The sequence below is a fragment of the Mesoplodon densirostris genome, chromosome 14, assembly GCF_025265405.1.
Source record: "Mesoplodon densirostris isolate mMesDen1 chromosome 14, mMesDen1 primary haplotype, whole genome shotgun sequence".
Lineage (NCBI taxonomy): Eukaryota > Metazoa > Chordata > Mammalia > Artiodactyla > Ziphiidae > Mesoplodon > Mesoplodon densirostris.
Window position 1 is genome coordinate 51,552,421 of NC_082674.1, and position 23,003 is coordinate 51,575,423.

General features: G+C 38.9%; 1 protein-coding gene across 2 annotated transcripts in view; it reads left to right on the plus strand.

The window, feature by feature from the left end:
- The window catches only part of PEX13 (peroxisomal biogenesis factor 13), a 42,585-nt gene that overhangs the window by 13,644 nt on the left and 5,938 nt on the right, over window positions 1-23,003 (plus strand). Inside the window, exons 2-3 of one of the 2 annotated variants that reach the window (XM_060117959.1) lie at window positions 9,564-9,832; window positions 10,511-11,205. In XM_060117959.1, coding sequence (XP_059973942.1) covers window positions 10,620-11,205 — 586 coding nt within the window. In that variant the 5' untranslated portion in view covers window positions 9,564-9,832; window positions 10,511-10,619. The remainder of the gene's footprint in view (window positions 1-9,563; window positions 9,833-10,510; window positions 11,206-23,003) is intronic. The other variant, XM_060117958.1, reaches the window with a different exon arrangement.

Genomic DNA, 23,003 nt, shown 5'->3' on the forward strand with positions numbered 1-23,003 from the left:
TATCTTTAATATGTTGAGGGCAATAAAAGAGAAGATGAAGAATTTTGGCAGAGAATTGGAAACTATTAAAAGGGGAAAGGAATTTCTAGAACAAAAAATACAGTAACCAAAATCGAGAACTCGTTGGGTTTAGAAACAGATTAGACACCATTACATAGGGAATTAGTGACTTAGAGCAGTACTACTCGAAGTGTGTTCTGTAGCTACTGAGAGTCTATGGGCTGGCTGCTAGTTTTTGAACTGTGTAGTAACAGTCCACAACAAGATAGGAAATGTGTGTCAGATGTAGAACAAATTGACCCTGAGCACACCATTTAGTTCAACTGGCATTTTCTTTTCTTTTCTTTTTTTAAAAAATTTTTATTGGAGTATAGTTGTTTACAATGTTGTATTAGTTTCAGGTGTACAGCAAAGTGAATCAGTTAAACATATAAATATATCCACTCTTTTTTAGATTCTTTTCCCATATAGGCTATTACAGAGTACTGAATAGAGTTCCCTGTGCTGTACAGTAGGGTCCTTATTAGTTATCTATTTTATATATAGTAGTGTGTATATGTCAATCCCAATCTTCCAATTTATCCCTCCACCACTCAAGTGGCATTTTCTTTTTTTTTTTTTTTTTTTTTTTTTTTTTTTTTGCGGTGTGTGGGCCTCTCACTGTTGTGGCCTCTCCCATTGCAGAGCACAGGCTCCGGACGCGCAGGCTCAGCGGCCATGGCTCACGGGCCTAGCCACTCTGCGGCATGTGGGATCTTCCCAGACCAGGGCACGAACCCGTGTCCCCTGCATAGGCAGGTGGACTCTCAACCACTGCGCCACCAGGGAAGCCCTCAGGTGTCATTTTCTTGATAGCAAAACTTTCTCTGTGAAGAAAGAATTTGTTGATTTACATTATAGTGCAAGCTCCTTATCTTGCGGATTGACCCCTTGAGTAGCAGTGACCTAAAGAATAGTTGGAGGGCTTCCCTGGTGGCACAGTGGTTAAGAATCCGCCTGCCAATGCAGGGGACACAGGTTTGAACCCTGGTCCGGGAAGATCCCACATGCCGCAGAGCAACTAAGCCCGTGCGCCATGACTACTGAGCCTGCGCTCTAGAGCCCGTGCTCTAGAGCCCGCGATCCACAACTACTGAACCCACGTGCCACAACTACTGAAGCCTGCGTGCCTAGAGCCCGTGCTCCGCAACAAGAGAAGCCACCACAATGAGAAGCCCGTGCACCGCAATGAGGAGTAGCCCCCACTCGCAGCATCTAGAGAAAGCCTGTGTGCAGCAACGAAGACCCAACGCAGACAAAAATAAATAAATAAAATAAAAATAAAAAAAAAAAGAATAGTTGGGTAGAAAATATCTAGAAGGAAGTACAAAGAGACAAAAGGACAGGAAAATACAGAAAGGAAGGGAAGAGATTTAGAGGATGAAGCAAGGTATATTTTACAGATAGAAAAGATAAATAGTCCTTTAACAGTTGAAGCAGTGCTTCTCAAAATATTTGTGATGATGGCCAATACTTTTTATAAAATACAGTAAAAATATCATAGCGGTGTCAAATTACTTAAACACAATCTCGTTTTCTGTACTTTTCTTATTATAGATTGGTATAAAATGGTTCATAAAATAACACTGGTCCATAGACCACATTTTAAGTAGCATGATACTAAAGAAATTAAATTCATAATGAAAATTCTTCCCAGTAGGAGAATTCCAAGCCCATATGATTCACTGGTAAACTCTAGAAACCTTTAAGGAAGAAATAATTAACTTTTCTAGAGTATAGAAAAGAGTGAAATACTCCCCCAACTCTTTTTAAGAGGCCAGTTCAACCTTGATGTCCAAAACTGACAAAGATGTTTACAATAAAAGCATATTAGGACAGTCTCATTCATGAACATAGATATAAAAAAATCTTCAATAAAATATTGGCAAACCAAATTCAGAAATATATTGTGGCCTACTTGATTCTACTTCAGGAATGCAAGTTGGCTTTAACATTTGAAAATGAATGTAAATTCATCATAGACAGTAAAGGAAAAAATTCATATAATCATCTTGATAGGTGCTAAGGAATCATTTGATAAAATTCAGCATTCATTCGTGGTAAAAAATTTTTTTCGAAAAGAAATAGAAAAGGAACTACTAAATCTACAACAAACCTACAGCAAACATGATAATTATTGGTGACGTCTTGAAAGTTTTCCCTTTGAGATTAGGAATGAGACTGGGATACCTTCTATCATCCCTTCTATTCAAGATTGTACTGCAGGTCCTAGGTGAATACCTTAATAATCAAAGCTGTAAGAATTGAAAAAAGGAAGAAATAACCTATCGTTATTCACATACAATATGACTGCAGATCCTTAAGATTCTAGAAAATACAAAAGAAGAATCCAAAATAAGGTTGCTAGATATAAGGACCATATTTTTTTATCGATTATTTCTATATAACAGCAAAAAAGTGAAATTTTAGAAAGACACCGTTTACAATAGCATCAAAAATATCAAATATATAGAAATAAATCTAAAGAAAGACCTCCACACAGTAAACTATAAAACATTGAGACTCAGTGGTTATTTTATTTATTTTTTAATTAATTTATTTATTTTTGGCTGTGTTGGGTCTTGATTGCTGTGCATAGGCTTTCTCTAGTTGCGCGAGCAGGGGCTACTCTTTGTTGCAGTGTGCACGCAGGCTTCTCACTGATGTGGCTTCTCATTACAGAGCGTAGGCTTTAGGTACACGGGCTTCAGTAGTTGTGGTGCATGGGCTCAGTAGTTGTGGCTTGCGGCCTCTAGAGCGCAGGCTCAGTAGTTGTGGCTCACAGGCTTAGTTGCTCCATGGCATGCGGGATCTTCCTGAACCAGGGCACGAACCCCTGTCCCCTGCTTTGGCAGGTGGATTCTTAACCACTTCACCACCAGGGAAGTCCCTCAGTGGTTATTTTAAAAAAACATTATTAAGAAAAATCTTTAAAAGACATAAGTAAATGGAGGATATGCTATGTTGAGTTGAAACTCTCAATATAATGGAGATGTCGACTACCTCAAATTAATCTACGAATTTAATGTAATCCCAAACCAGAATCTCAAAAGGGCTTTTGTGGGGAGAACAGTGTAGAACTTCAAACTCTGATTCTAAAATATATATGGATATTCAAAGGGTAAAATAGCCAAGACACTCTTGAAGATGAAGAATAGCATAGGAAGATTTGTCTTATTGGATATTAAGACCTATTATAAAACTATGGTAATTAAGATAGTACCATTTAGGTGTAAGGATGGATAGATATCGAGTTGTGACTAACTCTGAGGAAATGGACATGTGTCTTAAAAAGAAACCAAAGGTTGAAGATACTACTAATAATGCAGCATAAGTAAATAAGAATATAGAGTTCAGTCAGCTATTTTTTTTTGCTTTATAACAAATTTAATCAGTTATACATATACATATGTTTCCATATCCCCTCCCTTTTGCGTCTCCCTCCCACCCTCCCTATCCCACCCCTCCAGGCGGTCACAAAGCACCGAGCTGATCTCCCTGTGCTATGCGGCTGCTTCCCACTAGCTATCTACCTTACATTTGGTAGTGTATATATGTCCATGCCGCTCTTTCACTTTGTCACAGCTTACCCTTCCCCCTCCCCATATCCTCAAGTCCATTCTCTAGTAGGTCTGTGTCTTTATTCCTGTCTTACCCCTAGGTTCTTCATGACATTTTTTTCTTAAATTCCATATATATGTGTTAGCATACGGTATTTGTCTTTCTCTTTCTGACTTACTTCACTCTGTATGACAGACTCTAGGTCTATCCACCTCATTACAAAGAGCTCAATTTCATTTCTTTTTATGGCTGAGTAATATTACATTGTATATATGTGCCACATCTTCTTTATCCATTCATCCGATGATGGACACTTAGGTTGTTTCCATGTCCGGGCTATTGTAAATAGGGCTGCTGTGAACATTTTGGTACATGTCTCTTTTTGAATTATGGTTTTCTCAGGGTATATGCCCAGTAGTGGGATTGCTGGGTCATATGGTAGTTCTATTTGTAGTTTTTTAAGGAACCTCCATACTGTTCTCCATAGTGGCTGTACCAATTCACATTCCCACCAGCAGTGCAAGAGTGTTCCCTTTTCTCCACACCCTCTCCAGCATTTATTGTTTCTAGATTTTTTGATGATGGCCATTCTGACTGGTGTGAGATGATATCTCATTGTAGTTTTGATTTGCATTTCTCTAATGAGTAAAGATGTTGAGCATCCTTTCATGTGTTTGTTGGCACTCTGTATATCTTCTGTGGAGAAATGTCTATTTAGGTCTTCTGCCCATTTTTGGATTGGGTTGTTTGTTTTTTTGTTATTGAGCTGCATGAGCTGCTTATAAATTTGGGAGATTAATCCTTTGTCAGTTGCTTCATTTGCAAATATTTTCTCCCATTCTGAGGGTTGTCTTTTGGTCTTGTTTATGGTTTCCTTTGCTGTGCAAACGCTTTTAAGTTTCATTAGGTCCCATGTGTTTATTTTTGTCTTTATTTCCATTTCTCTAGGAGGTGGGTCCAAAAGGATCTTGCTGTGATTTATGTCATAGAGTGTTCTGCCTGTTTTCCTCTAAGAGTTTGATAGTGTCTGGCCTTACATTTAGGTCTTTAATCCATTTTGAGCTTATTTTTGTGTATGGTGTTAGGGAGTGATCTAATCTCATACTTTTACATGTCCCTATCCAGTTTTCCCAGCACCACTTACTGAAGAGACTGTCCTTTCTCCACTGTACATTCCTGCCTCCTTTATCAAAGATAAGGTGACCATATGTCCGTGGGTTTAACTCTGGGCTTTCTATCCTGTTCCATTGATCTATCTTTCTGTTTTTGTGCCAGTACCATACTGTCTTGATTACTGTAGCTTTGTAGTATAGTCTGAAGTCAGGGAGCCTGATTCCTCCAGCTCCATTTTTCGTTCTCAAGATTGCTTTGGCTATTCGGGGTCTTTTGTGTTTCCATACAAATTGTGAAATTTTTTGTTCTAGTTCTGTGAAAAATGCCAGTGGTAGTTTGATAGGGATTGCATTGAATCTGTAGATTGCTTTGGGTAGTAGAGTCATTTTCACAATGTTGATTCTTCCAATCCAAGAACATGGTACATCTCTCCATCTATTTGTATCATCTTTAATTTCTTTCATCAGTGTCTTATAATTTTCTGCATACAGGTCTTTTATCTCCTTAGGTAGGTTTATTCCTAGATATTTTATTCTTTTTGTTGCAATGGTAAATGGGAGTGTTTCCTTGATTTCACTTTCAGATTTTTCATCATTAGTATATAGGAATGCCAGAGATTTCTGTGCATTAATTTTGTATCCTGCAACTTTACCAAATTCATTTATTAACTCTAGTAGTTTTCTGGTAGCATCTTTAGGATTCTCTATGTAGAGTATCATGTCATCTGCAAACAGTGACAGCTTTACTTCTTCTTTTCCAATTTGGATTCCTTTTATTTCCTTTTCTTCTCTGATTTCTGTGGCTAAAACTTCCAAAACTATGTTGAATAAGAGTGGTGATAGTGGGCAACCTTGTCTTGTTCCTGATCTTAGTGGAAATGGTTTCAGTTTTTCACCATTGAGGATGATGCTGGCTGTGGGTTTGTCATATATGGCCTTTATTATGTTGAGGAAAGTTCCCTCTATGCCTACTTTCTGCAGGGTTTTTATCATAAATGGGTGTTGAATTTTGTCGAAAGCTTTCTCTGCATCTATTGAGATGATCATATGGTTTTTCTCCTTCAATTTGTTAATATGGTGTATCACGTTGATTGATTTGCGTATATTGAAGAATTCTTGCATTCCTGGAATAAACCCCACTTGATCATGGTGTATGATCCTTTTAATGTGCTGTTGGATTCTGTTTGCTAGTATTTTGTTGAGGATTTTTGCATCTATGTTCATCAGTGATATTGGCCTATAGTTTTCTTTCTTTGTGACATCCTTGCCTGGTTTTGGTATCAAGGTGATGGTGGCTTCGTAGAATGAGTTTGGGAGTGCTCCTCCCTCTGCTATATTTTGGAAGCATTTGAGAAGGATAGGTGTTAGCTCTTCTCAAAATGCTTGATAGAATTCGCCTGTGAAGCCATCTGGTCCTGGGCTTTTGTTTGTTGGAAGATTTTTAATCACAGTTTCAATTTCAGTGCTTATGATTGGTCTATTCATATTTTCTATTTCTTCCTGATTCAGTCTTGGCAGGTTGTGCATTTCTAAGAATTTGTCCATTTCTTCCAGGTTGTCCATTTTATTGGCATAGAGTTGCTTATAGTAATCTCTCATGATCTTTTGTATTTCTGCAGTGTCAGTTGTTACTTCTCCTTTTTCATTTCTAATTCTATTGATTTGAGTCTTCTCCCTTTTTTTCTTGATGAGTCTGGCTAATGGTTTATCAATTTTGTTTATCTTCTCAAAGAACCAGCTTTTAGTTTTATTGATCTTTGCTATCGTTTCCTTCATTGCTTTTTCATTTATTTCTGATCTGATTTTTATGATTTCTTTCCTTCTGCTAACTTTGGGATGTTTTTGTTCTTCTTTCTCTAATTGCTTTAGGTGCAAGGTTAGGTTGTTTATTCGAGATGTTTCCTGTTTCTTAAGGTGGGATTGTATTGCTATAAACTTCCCTCTTAGAACTGCTTTTGCTGCATCCCATAGGTTTTGGGTCGTCGTGTCTCCATTGTCATTTGTTTCTGGGTATTTTTTAATTTCCTCTTTGATTTCTTCAGTGATCACTTCGTTATTAAGTAGTGTATTGTTTAGCCTCCATGTGTTTGTATTTTTTACAGCTCTTTTCCTGTAATTGATATCTAGTCTCATAGCATTGTGGTCAGAAAAGATACTTGATACAATTTCAATTTTCTTAAATTTACCAAGGCTTGATTTGTGACCCAAGATATGATCTATCCTGGAGAATGTTCCATGAGCACTTGAGAAAAATGTGTATTCTGTTGTTTTTGGATGGAATGTCCTATAAATATCAATTAAGTCCATCTTGTTTAATGTATCATTTAAAGCTTGTGTTTCCTTATTTATTTTCATTTTGGATGATCTGTCCATTGGTGAAAGTGGGGTGTTAAAGTCCCCTACTATGAGTGTGTTACTGTCGATTTCTCCTTTTATGGCTGTTAGTATTTGCCTTATGTATTGAGGTGCTCCTATGTTTGGTGCATAAATATTTACAATTGTTATATCTTCTTCTTGGATCGATCCCTTGATCATTATGTAGTGTCCTTCTTTGTCTCTTCTAATAGTCTTTATTTTAAAGTCTATTTTGTCTGATATGAGAATTGCTACTCCAGCTTTCTTTTGGTTTCCATTTGCATGGAATATCTTTTTCCATCCCCTTACTTTCAGTCTGTATGCGTCTCTAGGTCTGAAGTGGGTCTCTTGTAGACAGCATATATATGGGTCTTGTTTTTGTATCCATTCAGCCAATCTGTATCTTTTGGTGGGAGCATTTAGTCCATTTACATTTAAGGTAATTATTGATATGTATGTTCCTATTCCCATTTTCTTAATTGTTTTGGGTTCGTTATTGTAGGTCTTTTACTTCTGTTGTGTTTCTTGCCTAGAGAAGTTCCTTTAGCATTTGTTGTAAAGCTGGTTTGGTGGTGCTGAACTCTCTCAGCTTTTGCTTGTCTGTAAACGTTTTAATTTCTCCATCAAATCTGAATGAGATCCTTGCTGGGTAGAGTAATCTTGGTTGCAGGTTTCTCTCCTTCATCACTTTAATTATGTCCTGCCACTCCCTTCTGGCTTGTAGAGTTTCTGCTGAGAGATCAGCTGTTATCCTGATGGGGATTCCCTTGTGTGTTATTTGTTGTTTTTGCCTTGCTGCTTTTAATATGATTTCTTTGTGTTTAATTTTTGACAGTTTGATTAATATGTGTCTTGGCGTATTTCTCCTTGGATTTATTCTGTATGGGACTCTCTGTGCCTCCTGGACTTGATTAACTATTTCCTTTCCCATATTAGGGAAGTTTTCAACTATAATCTCTTCAAATATTTTCTCAGTCCCTTTCTTTTTCTCTTCTTCTTCTGGAACCCCTATAATTCGAATGTTGGTGCGTTTAATGTTGTCCCAGAGGTCTCTGAGACTGTCCTCTGTTCTTTTCATTCTTTTTTCTTTATTTTGCTCTGCAGCAGTTATTTCCACTATTTTATCTTCCACCTCACTTATCCGTTCTTCTGCCTCAGTTATTCTGCTATTGATCCCATCTAGAGTATTTTTTATTTCATGTATTGTGTTTTTAATCGATGCTTGATTCATCTTTAGTTCTTCTAGGTCCTTGTTAACTGTTTCTTGCATTTTGTCTATTCTATTTCCAAGATTTTGGATCTTGGAAATAGAATCTTGGATCATCTTTACCATCATTATTCTGAATTCTTTTTCAGGTAGACTGCCTATTACCTCTTCATTTGTTAGATTTGGTGGGTTTTTATCTTGCTCCTTCTCCTGCTGTGTGTTTTTCTGTCTTCTCATTTTGCTTATCTTACTGTGTTTGGGGTCTCCTTTTTGCAGGCTGCAGGTTCGTAGTTCCCGTTGTTTTTGGTGTCTGTCCCCAGTGGCTAAGGTTGGTTTAGTGGGTTGTGTAGGCTTCCTGTTGGAGGGGACTAGTGCCTGTGTTCTGGTGGATGAGGCTGGATCTTGTCTTTCTGGTGGGCAGGTCCACGTCTGGTGGTGTGTTTTGGGGTGTCTGCGGACTTTTTATGATTTTAGGCCACCTCTCTGCTAATGGGTGGCGTTGTGTTCCTGTCTTGCTAGTTGTTTGGCTTAGGGTGTCCAGCACTGTAGCTTGCTGGTCGTTGAGTGAAGCTGGGTGCTGGTGTTGAGATGGAGATCTCTGGAAGATTTTTGCCGTTTGATATTATGTGGAGCTGGGAGGTCTCTTGTGGACCAGTGTCCTGAAGTTGGCTCTCCCACCTCAGAGGCACAGCACTGACTCCGGGCTCCTCAATTTGGGATGATGTGTTGTCTATTCCTGTATTCCACAGATGCAGGGTACATCAAGTTGATTGTGGCTTTAATCCGCTGCTTCTGAGGCTGCTGGGAGAGATTTCCCTTTCTCTTCTTTGTTCTCACAGTTCCTGGGTCTCAGCTTTGGATTTGGCCCCGCCTCTGCGTGTAGGTCGCCGGAGGGCGTCTGTTCTTCGCTCAGACAGGACAGGGTTAAAGGAGCAGCCTCTTCGGGGACTCTGGCTCACTCAGGCCGGGCGGGAGGGAGGGGCACGGGGTGCGGGGCGAGCCTGCAGCGGCAGAGGTCGGCGTGACGTTGCACCAGCCCGGGGCGCGCCGTGCGTTCTCCCAGGGAAGCCGCCCCTGGATCCCGGGACCCCGGCAGTGGCGGGCTGCACAGGCTCCCGGAAGGGCGGTGTGGGCAGTGACCTGCGCTCGCACACAGGCTTCTTGGCGGCGGCAGCAGCAGCCCCAGCGTCCCACGCCCGTCACTGGACTCCGCGCTTTCAGTCGCGACTCGCGCCCGTCTGTGGAGCCCCTTTAAGCAGCGCTCTTAATCCCCTCTCCTCGCGCACCAGGAAACCAAGAGGGAAGAAAAAGTCTCTTACCTCTTCGGCAGCTCCAGAGTTTTCCCGGACTCCCTCCCGGCTAGCTGTGGCACATTAGCCCCCTTCAGGCTGAGTTCTCGCCGCCAGCCCCAGTCCTCTCCCTGCGCTCTGACCGAAGCCCGAGCCTCAGCTTCCAGCGCTGCGCGCCCCGGCGGGCGAGCAGACAAGCCTCTCGGGCTGGTGAGTGCCGCTCGGCACTGATCCTCTGTGTGGGGATCTCTCCGCTTTGCCCTACCCAGGTATGTGGGGAGTTTCTTGCCTTTTGGGAGGTCTGGGGTCTTCTGCCTGCGTTCAGTAGGTGTTCTGTAGGAGTTGTTCCACGTGTAGCTGTATTTCTGGTGTATCCGTGGGGAGGAAGGTGATCTCCGCGTCTTACTCTTCCGCCATCTTACCCGGAAGTCTCCAGTCAGCTATTTTATCTTATTCATTTTGTCTTTTTTTTTAAAAAAAAATTTATTTATTTATTTTTGGCTGCGTCTGGTCTTTGTTGCGGTGAGCGGGGGCTACTCTTGTTGAGATGCCTGGGGTTCTCATTGCAGTGGCCTCTCTCGCTGCGGAACACAGTCTCTAGGCACACGGGCTTCAGTAGTAGCTCATGGGCTCTAGACCGCAGGCTCAGTAGTTGTGGTGCACGGGCCCAGCTGCTCCGCGGCATGTGGGATCCTCCCAGACCAGGGCCCGAATCCGTGTCCCCCGCATTGGCAGGCGGACTCCCAAGCACTGTGCCACCAGGGAAGTCCCTCCATTTTGTCTTAACACAGATTCTAAGCATCTGGTTATTAGAGACTATTCCTTACTCTTAAGACATCTTTAGTAGGATCTGTCGTAACACTAGGTATATACAAAGTGTTTAATAGTTACTTTGAATGAATTTATTGTGTGCTTAAGTTACAACTTTGAATCCTTTTTGGTTTTAGATCTGCTGATTTGGGTCCTACTTTATTGACAAGACCTGGACAACCAACACTTACCAGAGTGCCACCGCCTATTCTTCCAAGGCCATCCCAGCAGACAGGAAGCAGTAATATGAACACTTTCAGACCTGCTTACAGTTCATTTTCTTCTGGATATGGTGCCTATGGAAATTCATTTTATGGAAGCTATAGCCCTTATAGTTATGGGTATAATGGGTTGGGCTATAACCGCCTTCGTATAGATGATCATCCACCTAGTAGATTTGTTCAGCAAGCTGAAGAAAGCAGCAGAGGTGCATTTCAGTCCATTGAAAGTATTGTGCATGCATTTGCCTCTGTCAGCATGATGATGGATGCTACCTTTTCAGCTGTCTATAACAGTTTCAGGGCTGTATTGGATGTGGCAAACCACTTTTCCCGATTAAAAATACACTTCACAAAGGTTTTTTCAGCTTTTGCATTAGTTAGGACTATAAGGTATCTTTACAGACGGTTACAATGGATGGTAGGTTTAAGAAGAGACTCTGAGAATGAGGACCTGTGGGCAGAAAGTGAAGGAACTGTGGCTTGCCTTGGTGCTGAGGACAGAGCAACTAACTCAGCAAAATCTTGGCCAATATTCTTGTTCTTTGCTGTTATCCTTGGTGGTCCTTACCTCATCTGGAAACTGCTGTCTACTCACAGTGATGAAGTTACAGGTAAGAGTAATAACATGGGTTAAAAAACCATATAACAATCTTAAATTTCAAGAATAGATTAAATTAGCTTTCTTTATTCATTTGTATTTAATATTTTGATCCAGTTATATTTTCAGTTAAGAACTTCAAAACTGGAAGAGGAACATGTAAAAAAACAGGCTTGTTGATTTATTCTTTGTTAGTTCAGTTTAACAGCACACATTACCTAACTACTGTTCACAAGTCACTGAACTTGATGCTGTGGAAGATACAAAGATAACATCGGGCATAATCCCTTTATCTTTCTAAATCTTACTGGGAGAGAGGTGGGCGAGACACATAAATAGGTAATTGTAATGAGGCATAAAGAGTGTAAGTAGTACAACAGTTGGGGAGAAACATAAGATTTATTAAGCCTTTTTTTATTATTATTTTCTTGAATTTTATTTTAATTATTTTTTTATACAGCAGATTCTTATTACTCATCCATTTTATACACATCAGTGTATACAGGTCAATCCCAATCTCCCAATTCATCACACCACCACCCCCACCACCACCCTCCGCTGCTTTACCCCTTGGTGTCCATACGTCTGTTCTCTACATCTGTGTCTCAATTTCTGCCCTGCAAACTGGTTCATCTCTACCATTTTTCTAGGTTCCACATATATGTGTTAATATACGATATTTGTTTTTCTCTTTCGGACATACTTCACTCTGAATGACAGTCGCTAGATTCATCCACGTCTCTACAAATGACCCAATTTCGTTCCTTTTTATGGCTGAGTAATATTCCATTGCATATATGTACCACATCTTCTTAATCCATTCATCTGTTGATGGGCATTTAGGTTGCATCCATGACCTGGCTATTGTAAATAGCACAGCAATGAACATTGGGGTGCATGTGTCTTTTTGAATTATGGTTTTGTCTTGGTATATGCCCATTAGTGGGATTGCTGGGTCATATGGTAATTCTATTTTTGGTTTTTTAAGGAACCTCCATACTGTTCTCCATAGTGGCTGTATCAATTTACGTTCCCACTAACAGTGCAGGAGGGTTCCCTTTTCTCCACACCCTCTCCAGCATTTGTTGTTTGTAGATTTTCTGATGATGCCCATTCTAACTGGTGTGAGGTGATACCTCATTGTAGTTTTGATTTGCATTTCTCTAATAATTAGTGATGTTGAACAGCTTTTCATGTGCCTCTTGGCTATCTGTATGTCCTCTTTGGAGAAATGTCTATTTAGGTCTTCTGCCCGTTTTTTGATTGGGTTGTTTCTATTTTTAATATTGAGCTGCATGAGCTGTTTATATATTTTGGAGATTAATCCTTTGTCCGTTGATTCACTTGCAAATATTTTCTCCCATTCTGAGGGTTGTCTTTTCGTCTTGTTGGTAGTTTCCTTTGCTTTGCAAAAGCTTTTAAGTTTCATTAGGTCCCATTTGTTTATTTTTGTTTTTATTTCCATTACTCTAGGAGGTGTATTAAAAAAGATCTAGCCATGATTTATGTCAAAGAGTGTTCTTCCTATGTTTTCCTCTAAGAGTTTTATAGTGTCTGGTCTTACATTTAAGTCTCTAATCCATTTTGAGTTTATTTTTGTGTATGGTGTTAGGTAGTGTTCTAATTTCATTCTTTTACATGTAGCTGTCCAGTTTTCCCAGCACCACTTATTGAAGAGACTGTCTTTTCTCCATTGTATATCCTTGCCTCCTTTGTCATAGATTAGTTGACCATAGGTGTGTGGGTTTATCTCTGGGCTTTCTGTTGTGTTCCATTGATCTATATTTCTGTTTTTGTGCCAGTACCATATTGTCTTGATTACTGTAACTTTGTAACTTTGTCTTGATTACTGTAACTCCCTGTCTCAAGTCAGGGAGTCTGATTCCTCCAGCTCCGTTTTTTTCCCTCGAGACTGCTTTGGCTATTCAGGGTCTTTTGTGTCTCCATACAAATTTTAAGATTTTTTGTTCTAGTTCTGTAAAAAATGCCACTGGTAATTTGGTAGGGATTGCATTGAATCTGTAGGTTGCTTTGGGTGGTATAGTCATTTTCACAGTATTGATTCTTTTAATCCAAGAACATGGTATATCTCTCCATCTGTTGGTATCATCTTTAATTTCTTTCATCAGTGTCTTATAGTTTTCTGCATACAGGTCTTTTGTCTCCCTAGGTAGGTTTATTCCCAGGTATTTTATTCTTTTTGTTGCAGTGGTAAATGGGAGTGTTTCCTTAATTTCTCTTAGATTTTTCATCATTAGTGTATAGGAATGCAAGAGATTTCTGTGCATTAATTTTGTATCCTGCAACTTTACCAGATTCATTGATTAGCTCTAGTAGTTTCCTGACGACATCTTTAGGATTCTCTATGTATAGTATCACGTCATCTGCAAACAGTGACAGTTTTACTTCTTCTTTTCCAATTTGTATTCCTTTTCTTTCTTTTTCTTCTCTGACTGCTGTGGCTAGAACTTCCAAAACTATGTTGAATAATAGTGGTGAGAGTGGACATCCTTATCTTGTTCCTGATCTTAGAGGAAATGCTTTCAGTTTTTCACCATTGAGAATGATGTTTGCTGTGTGTTTGTCATATATGGCCTTTATTATGTTGAGGTAGGTTCCCTCTGTGCCCACTTTCTGGAGAGTTTTTATCATAAATGGGTGTTGAATTTTGTCAAAAGCTTTTTCTGCATCTATTGAGATGATCATATGGTTTTTCTTCTTCACTTTGTTAATATGGTGTATCGCATTGATTGATTTGCATATATTGAAGAATCCTTGCATTACTGGGATAAATCCCATTTGATCATGGTGTATGATCCTTTTAATGTGTTGTTGGATTCTGTTTGCTAGTATTTTGTTGAGGATTTTTGCATCTATATTCATCAGTGATATTGGTGTGTAATTTTCTCTTTTTGTAGTGTCTTTGTCTGGTTTTGGTATCAGGGTGATGGTGGCCTCATAGAATGAGTTTGGGAATGTTCCTTCCTCTGCAATTTTTTGGACGAGTTTGAGAAGGATGGGTGTTAAGCTCTTCTCTAAATGTTTGATAGAATTCACCTGTGAAGCCATATGGTCCTGGACTTTTGTTTGTTGGAAGATTTTTAATCACAGTTTCAATTTCATTACTTGTGATTGGTCTGTTCATATTTTCTATTTCTTCCTGGTTCAGTCTTGGAAGGTTATACCTTTCTAAGAATTTGTCCATTTCTTCCAGGTTGTCCATTTTATTGGCATAGAGTTGCTTGTAGTAATCTCTTATAATCCTTTGTATTTCTGCAGTGTCAGTTGTGATTTCTCCTCTTTCATTTCTAATTTTATTGATTTGAGTCCTCTCCCTCCTTTTCTTGATGAGTCTGGCTAATGGGTTATCAATTTTGTTTATCTTCTCAAAGAACCAGCTTTTACTTTTATTGATCTTTGCTATTGTTTTCTTTGTTTCTATTTCATTTACTTCTGCTCTGATCTCTATGATTTCTTCCCTTCTGCTAACTTTGGGTTTTGTTTGTTCTTTTTTCTCTAGTTCCTTTAGATGTAATGTTAGATTGTTTGTTTGAGATTTTTCTTGTTTCTTGAGGTAGGCTTGTATAGCTATAAACTTCCCTCTTAGAACTGCTTTTGCTGCATCCCATAGGTTTTGGATTGTCGAGTTTTCATTGTCATTTTTCTCTAGGTATTTTTTGATTTCCTCTTTGATTTCTTCAGTGATCTCTTGGTTATTTAGTAACGTATTGTTTAGCCTCCATGTGTTTCTGCTTTTTACGTTTTTTTCCCTGTAATTGATTTCTAATCTCATAACGTTGTGGACAGAAAAGATGCTTGATATGATTTCAATTTTCTTTAATTTACTGAGGCTTGATTTGTGACCCAAGATGTGATCTATCCTGGAGAATGTTCTGTGCACACTTGAGAAGAAAGTGTAATCTGTGGTTTTTGGGTGGAATGTCCTATAAATATCAGTTAAATCTATCTGGTCTCTTGTGTCATTTAAAGGTTGGGTTTCCTTTTTAATTTCCTTTTGGATGATCTGTCCATTGGTATAAGTGAGGTGTTAAAGTCCCCCACTTTTGTGTTACTGTCGATTTCCTCTTTTAGAGCTGTTAGCACTTGCCTTATGTATTGAGGTGCTCCTACGTTGGATGCATATATATTTATAATTGTTATATCTTCTTCTTGGACTGATCCCTTGATCATTATGTAGTGTCCTCCTTGCCTCTTGCAACATTCTTTATTTTAAAGTCTATTTTATCTGATATGAGTGTTGCTACTCCAGCTTTCTTTTGATTTCCATTTGCATGGAATATCTTTTTCCATCCCCTCACTTTCAGTCTGGTTGTGTCCCTAGGTCTGAAGTGGGTCTTTTGTAGACAGTATATATATGGGTATTGTTTTTGTATCCATTCCGCAAGCCTGTGTCTTTTGGTTGGAGCATTTAATCCATTCACGTTTAAGGTAATTATCGATATGTATGTTCTTATTACCATTTTCTTAATTGTTTTGGGTTTGTTTTTGTAGGTCCCTTTCTTGTCTTGTGTTTCCCACTTAGAGAAGTTCCTTTAGCAATTGTTGTAGAGCTGGTTTGGTGGTGCTGAATTCTCTTAGCTTTTGCTTGTCTGTAAAGCTTTTGATTTCTCCATCTAATCTGAATGAGATCCTTGCTGGGTAGAGTAATCTTGGTTTTAGGTTTTTCCCTTTCATCACTTTAAGTATATCATGCTACTCCCTTCTGGCTTGTAGAGTTTCTGCTGAGAAATCAGCTGTTAACCTTATGGGAGTTCCCTTGTATGTTATTTGTTATTTTTCCCTTGCTGCTTTCAATAATTTTTCTTTGTCTTTAATTTTTGCCAATTTGATTACTATGTGTCTTGGCGTTTTTCTCCTTGGGTTTATCCTGTATGGGACTCTCTCTGCTTCCTGGACTTGGGTGGCTATTTCCTTTCCCATGTTAGGGAAGTTTTCGACTATAATCTCTTCAAATATTTTCTCGGGTCCTTTCTCTCTCTCTCTTCTCCTTCTGGGACCCCTATACTGCGAATGTTATTGTGTTTAATGTTGTCCCAGAGGTCTCTTAGGCTGTCTTCATTTCTTTTCATTCTTTTTTCTTTATTCTGTTCTGCAGCAGTGAATTCCACCATTCTGTCTTCCAGGTCACTTATCCGTTCTTTTGCCTCAGTTATTCTGCTGTTGATTTCTTCTAGTGTATTTTTCATTTCAGTTATTGTGTTGTTCATCTCTGTTTGTTTGTTCTTTAATTCTTCTAGATCTTTGTTAAACATTTCTTGCATCTTCTCGATCTTTGCCTCCATTCTTTTTCTGAGGTCCTGGATCATCTTCACTATCATTATTCTGAATTCTTTTTCTGGACGGTTGCTTATCTCCACTTCATTTAGTTGTTTTTCTGGGATTTTATCTTGTTCCTTCATTTGGTACATAGCCCTCTGCCTTTTCATCATGTCTATCTGTGAATGTGGTTTTTGTTTCACAGGCTGCAGGACTGTAGTTCTCATTGAGCCTTTTTTATATGCAAGACACTGTGCTAAGTATTTCGTGTATTTTACTCATTTAATTCTTACAGCAATTCTAAGAGAAATTATCCTCATTTTACACTTGATAAAACTGAGGTTCAGAGAAGTCTCTTGCTCAAGGTCACATCTTTAATAAGCCAGACCAGAAACAAAACCAGGCATATTTGACTGTTAAGGCTTTACTCTGTCAACTGGTACAGAGTATTATCTCAGCTCAGAAGTGAAGCTTATATTTTTTGACTCTTCGTATCCAGAAAGAAGTAGCATCTAAGTTAGATTTTCGAATGATAGGTAACATTCCATCAGTTACATAGGAAAAAAAAAGACTGAAGCAGATGGAGTAGCTTGAACAAAAGTATATAGGTAGGAAATATGAGATTTGTTCATCAGCTGTCCTATAGTATTGAATAGAAGGATATTAAGAAGTAAGGCTGAGAAATTAGATTGGAGCCTAGTAATGGAAGATCTTAATTTCCATGACAAGACTTAATCTTCATTTAGTAAGGAAAGGGTGGTTTTTTGGTTGTCTGCTTTTGTTTTTGTTTTTTAAAGCAGGCTTGTGACATACATATATACAGTGCTGTAAAGAGGTCAGTCTGTCTTAAGTGTTTAAAATAGGCCAGTGCAGGTTAACACAGGTTGAAATTGGATGGTAAGATTAATAAACAATTTTGGGTTATACTTACCATCGTATTCCCAGAAGCTAACAACCTGACCAGCATATCCAAGTTGCTTAATAAATATTTATTAATTTAGGGACATCACTTATGATGCTTTTGCATTTGAATGGATGAGAAATAATGAAGACCTGAACTAGGGTATGTGAAAAGCAGCAAAGATATAATAGACGTAACAGATTTAGTTACTAGCTAGATGGAGTACGTAAAGGGAAAGGAGGAATTGAAATGCCCTAGACCTTTAAAATTGAGTTATGAGAGGGATAGTGTTTTATTTGTTAACAAGTATTTGTTGAGTGCCTACTACATACCAGACACAGTTCTAGGATCTAGGGATATAGCAGTGAGTAAAACAGATTTTTAAAATTCCTGCCCTTGTGACTAGTGGGTAGAGACAGCAATAAACAACTAAGTCAAATATTTAGTAAATCACAAGGTAATAAGTGCCATAGGAGAAAAATAAAGCAGGGAAGAGTGTTGCGGAGTGCCAGTGGTAGGAAATGGGGTTACAGAGCTACACACAGGGAAGGCCTCTCTGAAGGAGATAAAGGGGGTAAGCTGTATGAGGGAACTGCTGGAGGCATAGGGAACAGCAGAACTGCAAAGTTATTTAAGTGGCAGTGTGCCTGTCATGTCACATGAACGACAGGAGGCCAGTACGAATGGAGCAAAGTCAGAGTACCAGAGGTGAAGGAGGGAAGAGTACAGAGTGTAGATGGTATAAGCCTTGTAGCCATTTTTAAGGACTTTGGCTTTTATTCTGAAATGTGAAGCCATGGCAGAATTTTGAGCAAAGGAGTGATATGATTTGACTTAGGTTTAAAAAAAAAATCTTTTTCCTGAGAATGAATTTTAGGTAGAGCTAGGGCCAAAGAGACCAGTCTGGAGAATCAAGAGGCCATTACAGTAATTCAAGTGGGAAATGATGGTGGCTTGGCTCTGGGTCACAGTGATGCAGGTTCTGAGGTGGGTCACATTCTGGATATTTATTTGAAGGTAAAGTCAATAAAATAAATATAGAGAAATCACATGGAACAACTGGTTTGTGAATGATTATCATTCATTTCATTAGAGCTATATTGAGTTTGGTTGTGCCAGTGGGACATTCAAATGGAACTTGAGAAAGTTTCAGAAAGCAGTTTAAAAGGCAGGAAAGGATCTTAGGAAAGAGATGAAAAATGAAATATTTAAGAGTCATCCACATAAAAGTGAGAGTTGAAATAGTGTTAGTGGATGATATTACAGTGGTAGAGAGAAAGAGGAACTAAGATGGAAACCAGGAAGAGCAGAAGTAGAACTATGTTAATCCTGTGTTATAGAAGTGAAGGTGGAAGGAGGAAATTTCAAGAAGGGGGAGAAGGATGATGCCTGGCGTCAGATGCTGTAGTAAGATAAGATCAAGAATTGAAAAAAGGTCATCACATTTGGCAATTGGAGGTCATCAGCTCCAGCAAGCAATTTTAGTAAAGTAGAGGAGAGAGAAACCATGGAGGAGTATAAAGGCTATATAAAATCAGAAGGTGTGAAAAAAGAAAAGATTAACAATGAATGGAGGAAGAAAAATGAACAGGCTGCTTGGGTAAGAGCAAGTTGATGTGGTAGTTTTCCGTTTTTTTGTTGTGCTTTGTCTTTTATGAAGTACATCTGGGAATGTTTTTAGGCTGAAAGAAAGGAGTCTGTAGAGAAGGATTGATTTTCAAGGAGGGAGAAACAGGAGTCTTAAAAATGAAGCCTCCTGTGAGAGGTGGGAGAAGATACGACCCAAGGCAGGTGAAAAGGAGGGGCGATTTTTTTATCTGAGGCCGAAGAGGGAGCAATGGGTAATGATACTAAGAGATTTTTGAGGAAAAGCAGAACTGAGGAAGCTTAGGCCTTATGACTTCTTAGCTGCTTAGGACAGGGGTCAGCAAACGATAACCTGTCAGCAAGATCTGCCTTGCTCCTGTCTTTGTACAGCCCACAAACTAAGAATGGTTTTTACAATAAAATCCAAAAGAGTACTATTTGTGACATGTTAAAATTATATGTAATTCAAATATCTGTGTCCATTAGTAAAGTTTTATTAGAACACAACCGCATTCATTCATGTATGTGTTGTTATGGCTACTTTTGTACTGAAAGACCAGAGTTGAGTAGTTTGTAACATAGAGATCCTGTCTATGTTGGCACTCTCATTGCTTTGCACTTGTTCTGCGCACTGCAGATCTCAGTAACATAACTTGGCAATGTGTTGAGTGCCACATGTATTGTTATACTGCAATATATATTTTTATTATGAGTACATACATGCTACACAAGAAAAGAAGAGTGAAGTGGACTTTGAAGGTCACACTTTTAAGGCACAGTATAGTCTGGATTATTTTGTTACTGAATTAGGTGGTAAACCATTATTACATTTATTATGCAGTGACAACATAGCTATGTTAAAGGATTACAATATATTATGTTGGCCAAAAAGTTCCTTTGATTTTTGTTGTGTTTTTTAAAATTTTATTTATTTATTTTGGCCGCATTGGGTCTTTGTTGCTGCGTGCAGGCTTTCTCTAGTTGCGGTGAGCGGAGGCTACTCTTCGTTGTGGTGCACGTGTTTCTCACTGTGGTGGCTTCTCATTGAGGAGCACAGGCTCTAGGCACATGGGCTTCAGTAGTTGTGGCATGTGGGCTCAGTAGTTGTGGCACACGGGCTTAGTTGCTCCGTGGCATGTGGGATCTTCCTGGACCAGGGCTTGAGCCTGTGTCCCCTGCATTGGCAGGCGGATTCTCAACCATTGCGCCACCAGGGAAGTCCTCCTTTGGTTTTTAAGTAAAAATAAAAGACACATTTTTCATTTTCACCAAGAACTTTATTGAACAACATATTCACCATTTTGTTCCACTACCTTCTGCCATTTTTCAGGCAACTTCATAATTCCATCTTCCCAAAACTTTTTATCTTTTTGAGCAAAGAACTGTTCCAGGTGCCTTTTACAGTCTGCCAGGGAATTGAAATTTTTTCCATTTAGAGAATTTTGTGAAGACTGAAATAAATGGAAATCTGAATGAAGGTGCCATGTCTGGTGAATACCATGGATAAATCAGAACTTCCCAGCCAAGCTCTAACAGCTTTTGCCTGGCCATCAAAGAAACATGTGGTCTTGCATTATCCTGATGGATGATTATGTGTTTTCTGTTGACTAATTCCGGACGATTTTCATAGAGTGCTGCTTTCAGTTGGTCTAATTGGGAGCAGTACTTGTTGGAATTAATCGTTTGGTTTTCCTCAAGGAGCTCATAATAGAGGACTCCCTTCCAATCCCACCTTATGCACAACATCACTTTCTTTGTTTTTTTTTTTCTTTTTTAAATATTTGTTTATTTATGTTTATTTGGTTGCACCGGCTCTTAGTTGCAGCTCACGGGCTCCTTAGTTGCGGCTCACCCACCCCTTAGTTGCAGCACATGGGGTCCTTAGTTGTGGCATGTGAACTCTTAGTTGTGGCATGCATGTGGGATCTAGTTCCCTGACCAGGGATCAAACCCGGGCCCCCTGCATTGGGAGTGTGGAGTCTTAACCACCATGCCACCAGAGAGGTCCCAACATCACCTTCTTTGGATGAAGACCAGCCTTTGGTGGTGGTTCATTTCACATGCCCCACGATCTCTTCCGTTCCACATTATTGTACAGTATCCACTTTTCATCACCTATCATAATTTGTTTTAAAAACGGAACATTTTCATTACGTTTAAGTAGAGAATCACATGTGGAAATATGGTCAAGAAGGTTTTTTTCACTTAACTTACATGGAACCTGAACATCAAAGCGATTAACATAACCAAGCTGGTGCAAATGATTTTCAGCCTTTGATTTGGGTATTTTGAGTATGTCAGCTATCTCCTACGTGGTGTAACATTGATTGTTCTCAATTAATGTCTCAGTTTGATGGGTATCAACTTCAACTGGTCTACCCAACCGTGGAGCATCATCCAACGAGAAATCTCCAGCACGAAACTTCGCAAACCACTTGTGACACGTTCGATCAGTCACAGCACCTTCTCCATACACTGCACAAATCTTTTTTTGCACTTCAGTTGTGTTGTTACCTTTCTTGAAATAATAAAGCATAATATGCTGAAAATGTTGCTTTTTTCCTTCCATCCTCAATATTAAAATGGCTACACAAAAATTCACCAATTTTGATGTTTTTTTTTCTGATATAACAGCTGTCACAAAACAGTCTAACAAAATTGTTTTAAATGAAGTTAAAGACAACTAAGCACTACTAGAGCCATCTTACAGAAAAAACCAAACTCTTTGGCCAACCCAGTACATCAACATTACCAGACTGAGCACTCATCACAATATTCCCAACTCACAGGAAGTCAACAGTCAGAAAAATTAGAAAATTTAAAATGGAATAGCTCATCATAGCAGAATTTCCTCACCCAAAAGGGGTCAAGAGCAGCCACTGCAATGAGAAGCCTGTGCACTGCAACAAAGAATAGCCCCTGCTCGCCACAACTAGAGAAAGCACACACGCAGCAATGAAGACTCAACGCAGCCATAAACAAATAAATAAGCAAAAGAAGAAAAAATAAGCCTGCAACCAAAATAAGTTTCTGAGAGGCTCACTTGTCAGATTAGCAAGGAAATCTGTTTACCAGTGGTTATTGCAACAGTCAAGGAAATGTGTCAGAGAAAGTAAACTTGTTTAAGACTGTTAACCTTTCAGGGAGAACAGTTTCTTAAAGAGTATTTGAAACATCATTTTAATAGTCATTTTAAAACAAGGCAGATGAGTTCAAATGGATTTACTTGGCTCATGATGACCCAATAGATATTGTTACTGCTCAGTGGTTTATTGGAAGAGTCAGTGTTGAATTTGAAGTGGCTGAAGATGTAGCCTCTGTGAATAGTCTGTGTGGAACAACTACAGACAAGAATATTTTCAAAGAATTTGGAAAAAACACTAATCTGCAAAGATGTGTTGTGACTGATGGTGGTAAAAATTTGTGTGGAACAGAAAAAGGCTTAGTTGGACAAAATTTACAGAGTTTTGAAAATATAAGGTTTTTAAAGCCTATAGTTATTCATTGTATTCTTCATCAGCAGGTACATTGCAGAAAATATTTGAATTTATCATGTGTTACTGAATTAGTAATGTCAAAGGTGAACTTCAGTCACCCTTGTGGACATAACTATTGTCAGTTCTGTGAATTTTTGTCAGAAGTAGAAGCTGATGATCCTGACTTGCCCTACCACACAGCAGTTAGATGGCTGAGCAGTCAGTGGTTAAGTTTTATTACTCTTTTTGAGAGATCAAGGCCGAGACTGAAATTTTTCTGAAAAACAGGAACCACCATCAACCACTCTTAGAAAATGTTTAATGGCTTTGGAAATCAGCTTTTGCTGCAGATTTGGTAATCTTCTTAATGCATTCAACCTAAAACTATAAGGCAGAATAGCAATTATATTGTGAAAGTTACATTGGAGTGAAGTTATTTTGACAACAACTAATATTGTTTGAATCACAAGTAATGTCACACTGCTTTATACATTCCCCACCCAGGTTGTCAAAAGTTAAAGAAATAAGATTTCCTTTCCCACATAAGTTTGCAGCAGATAGACTTTTCAA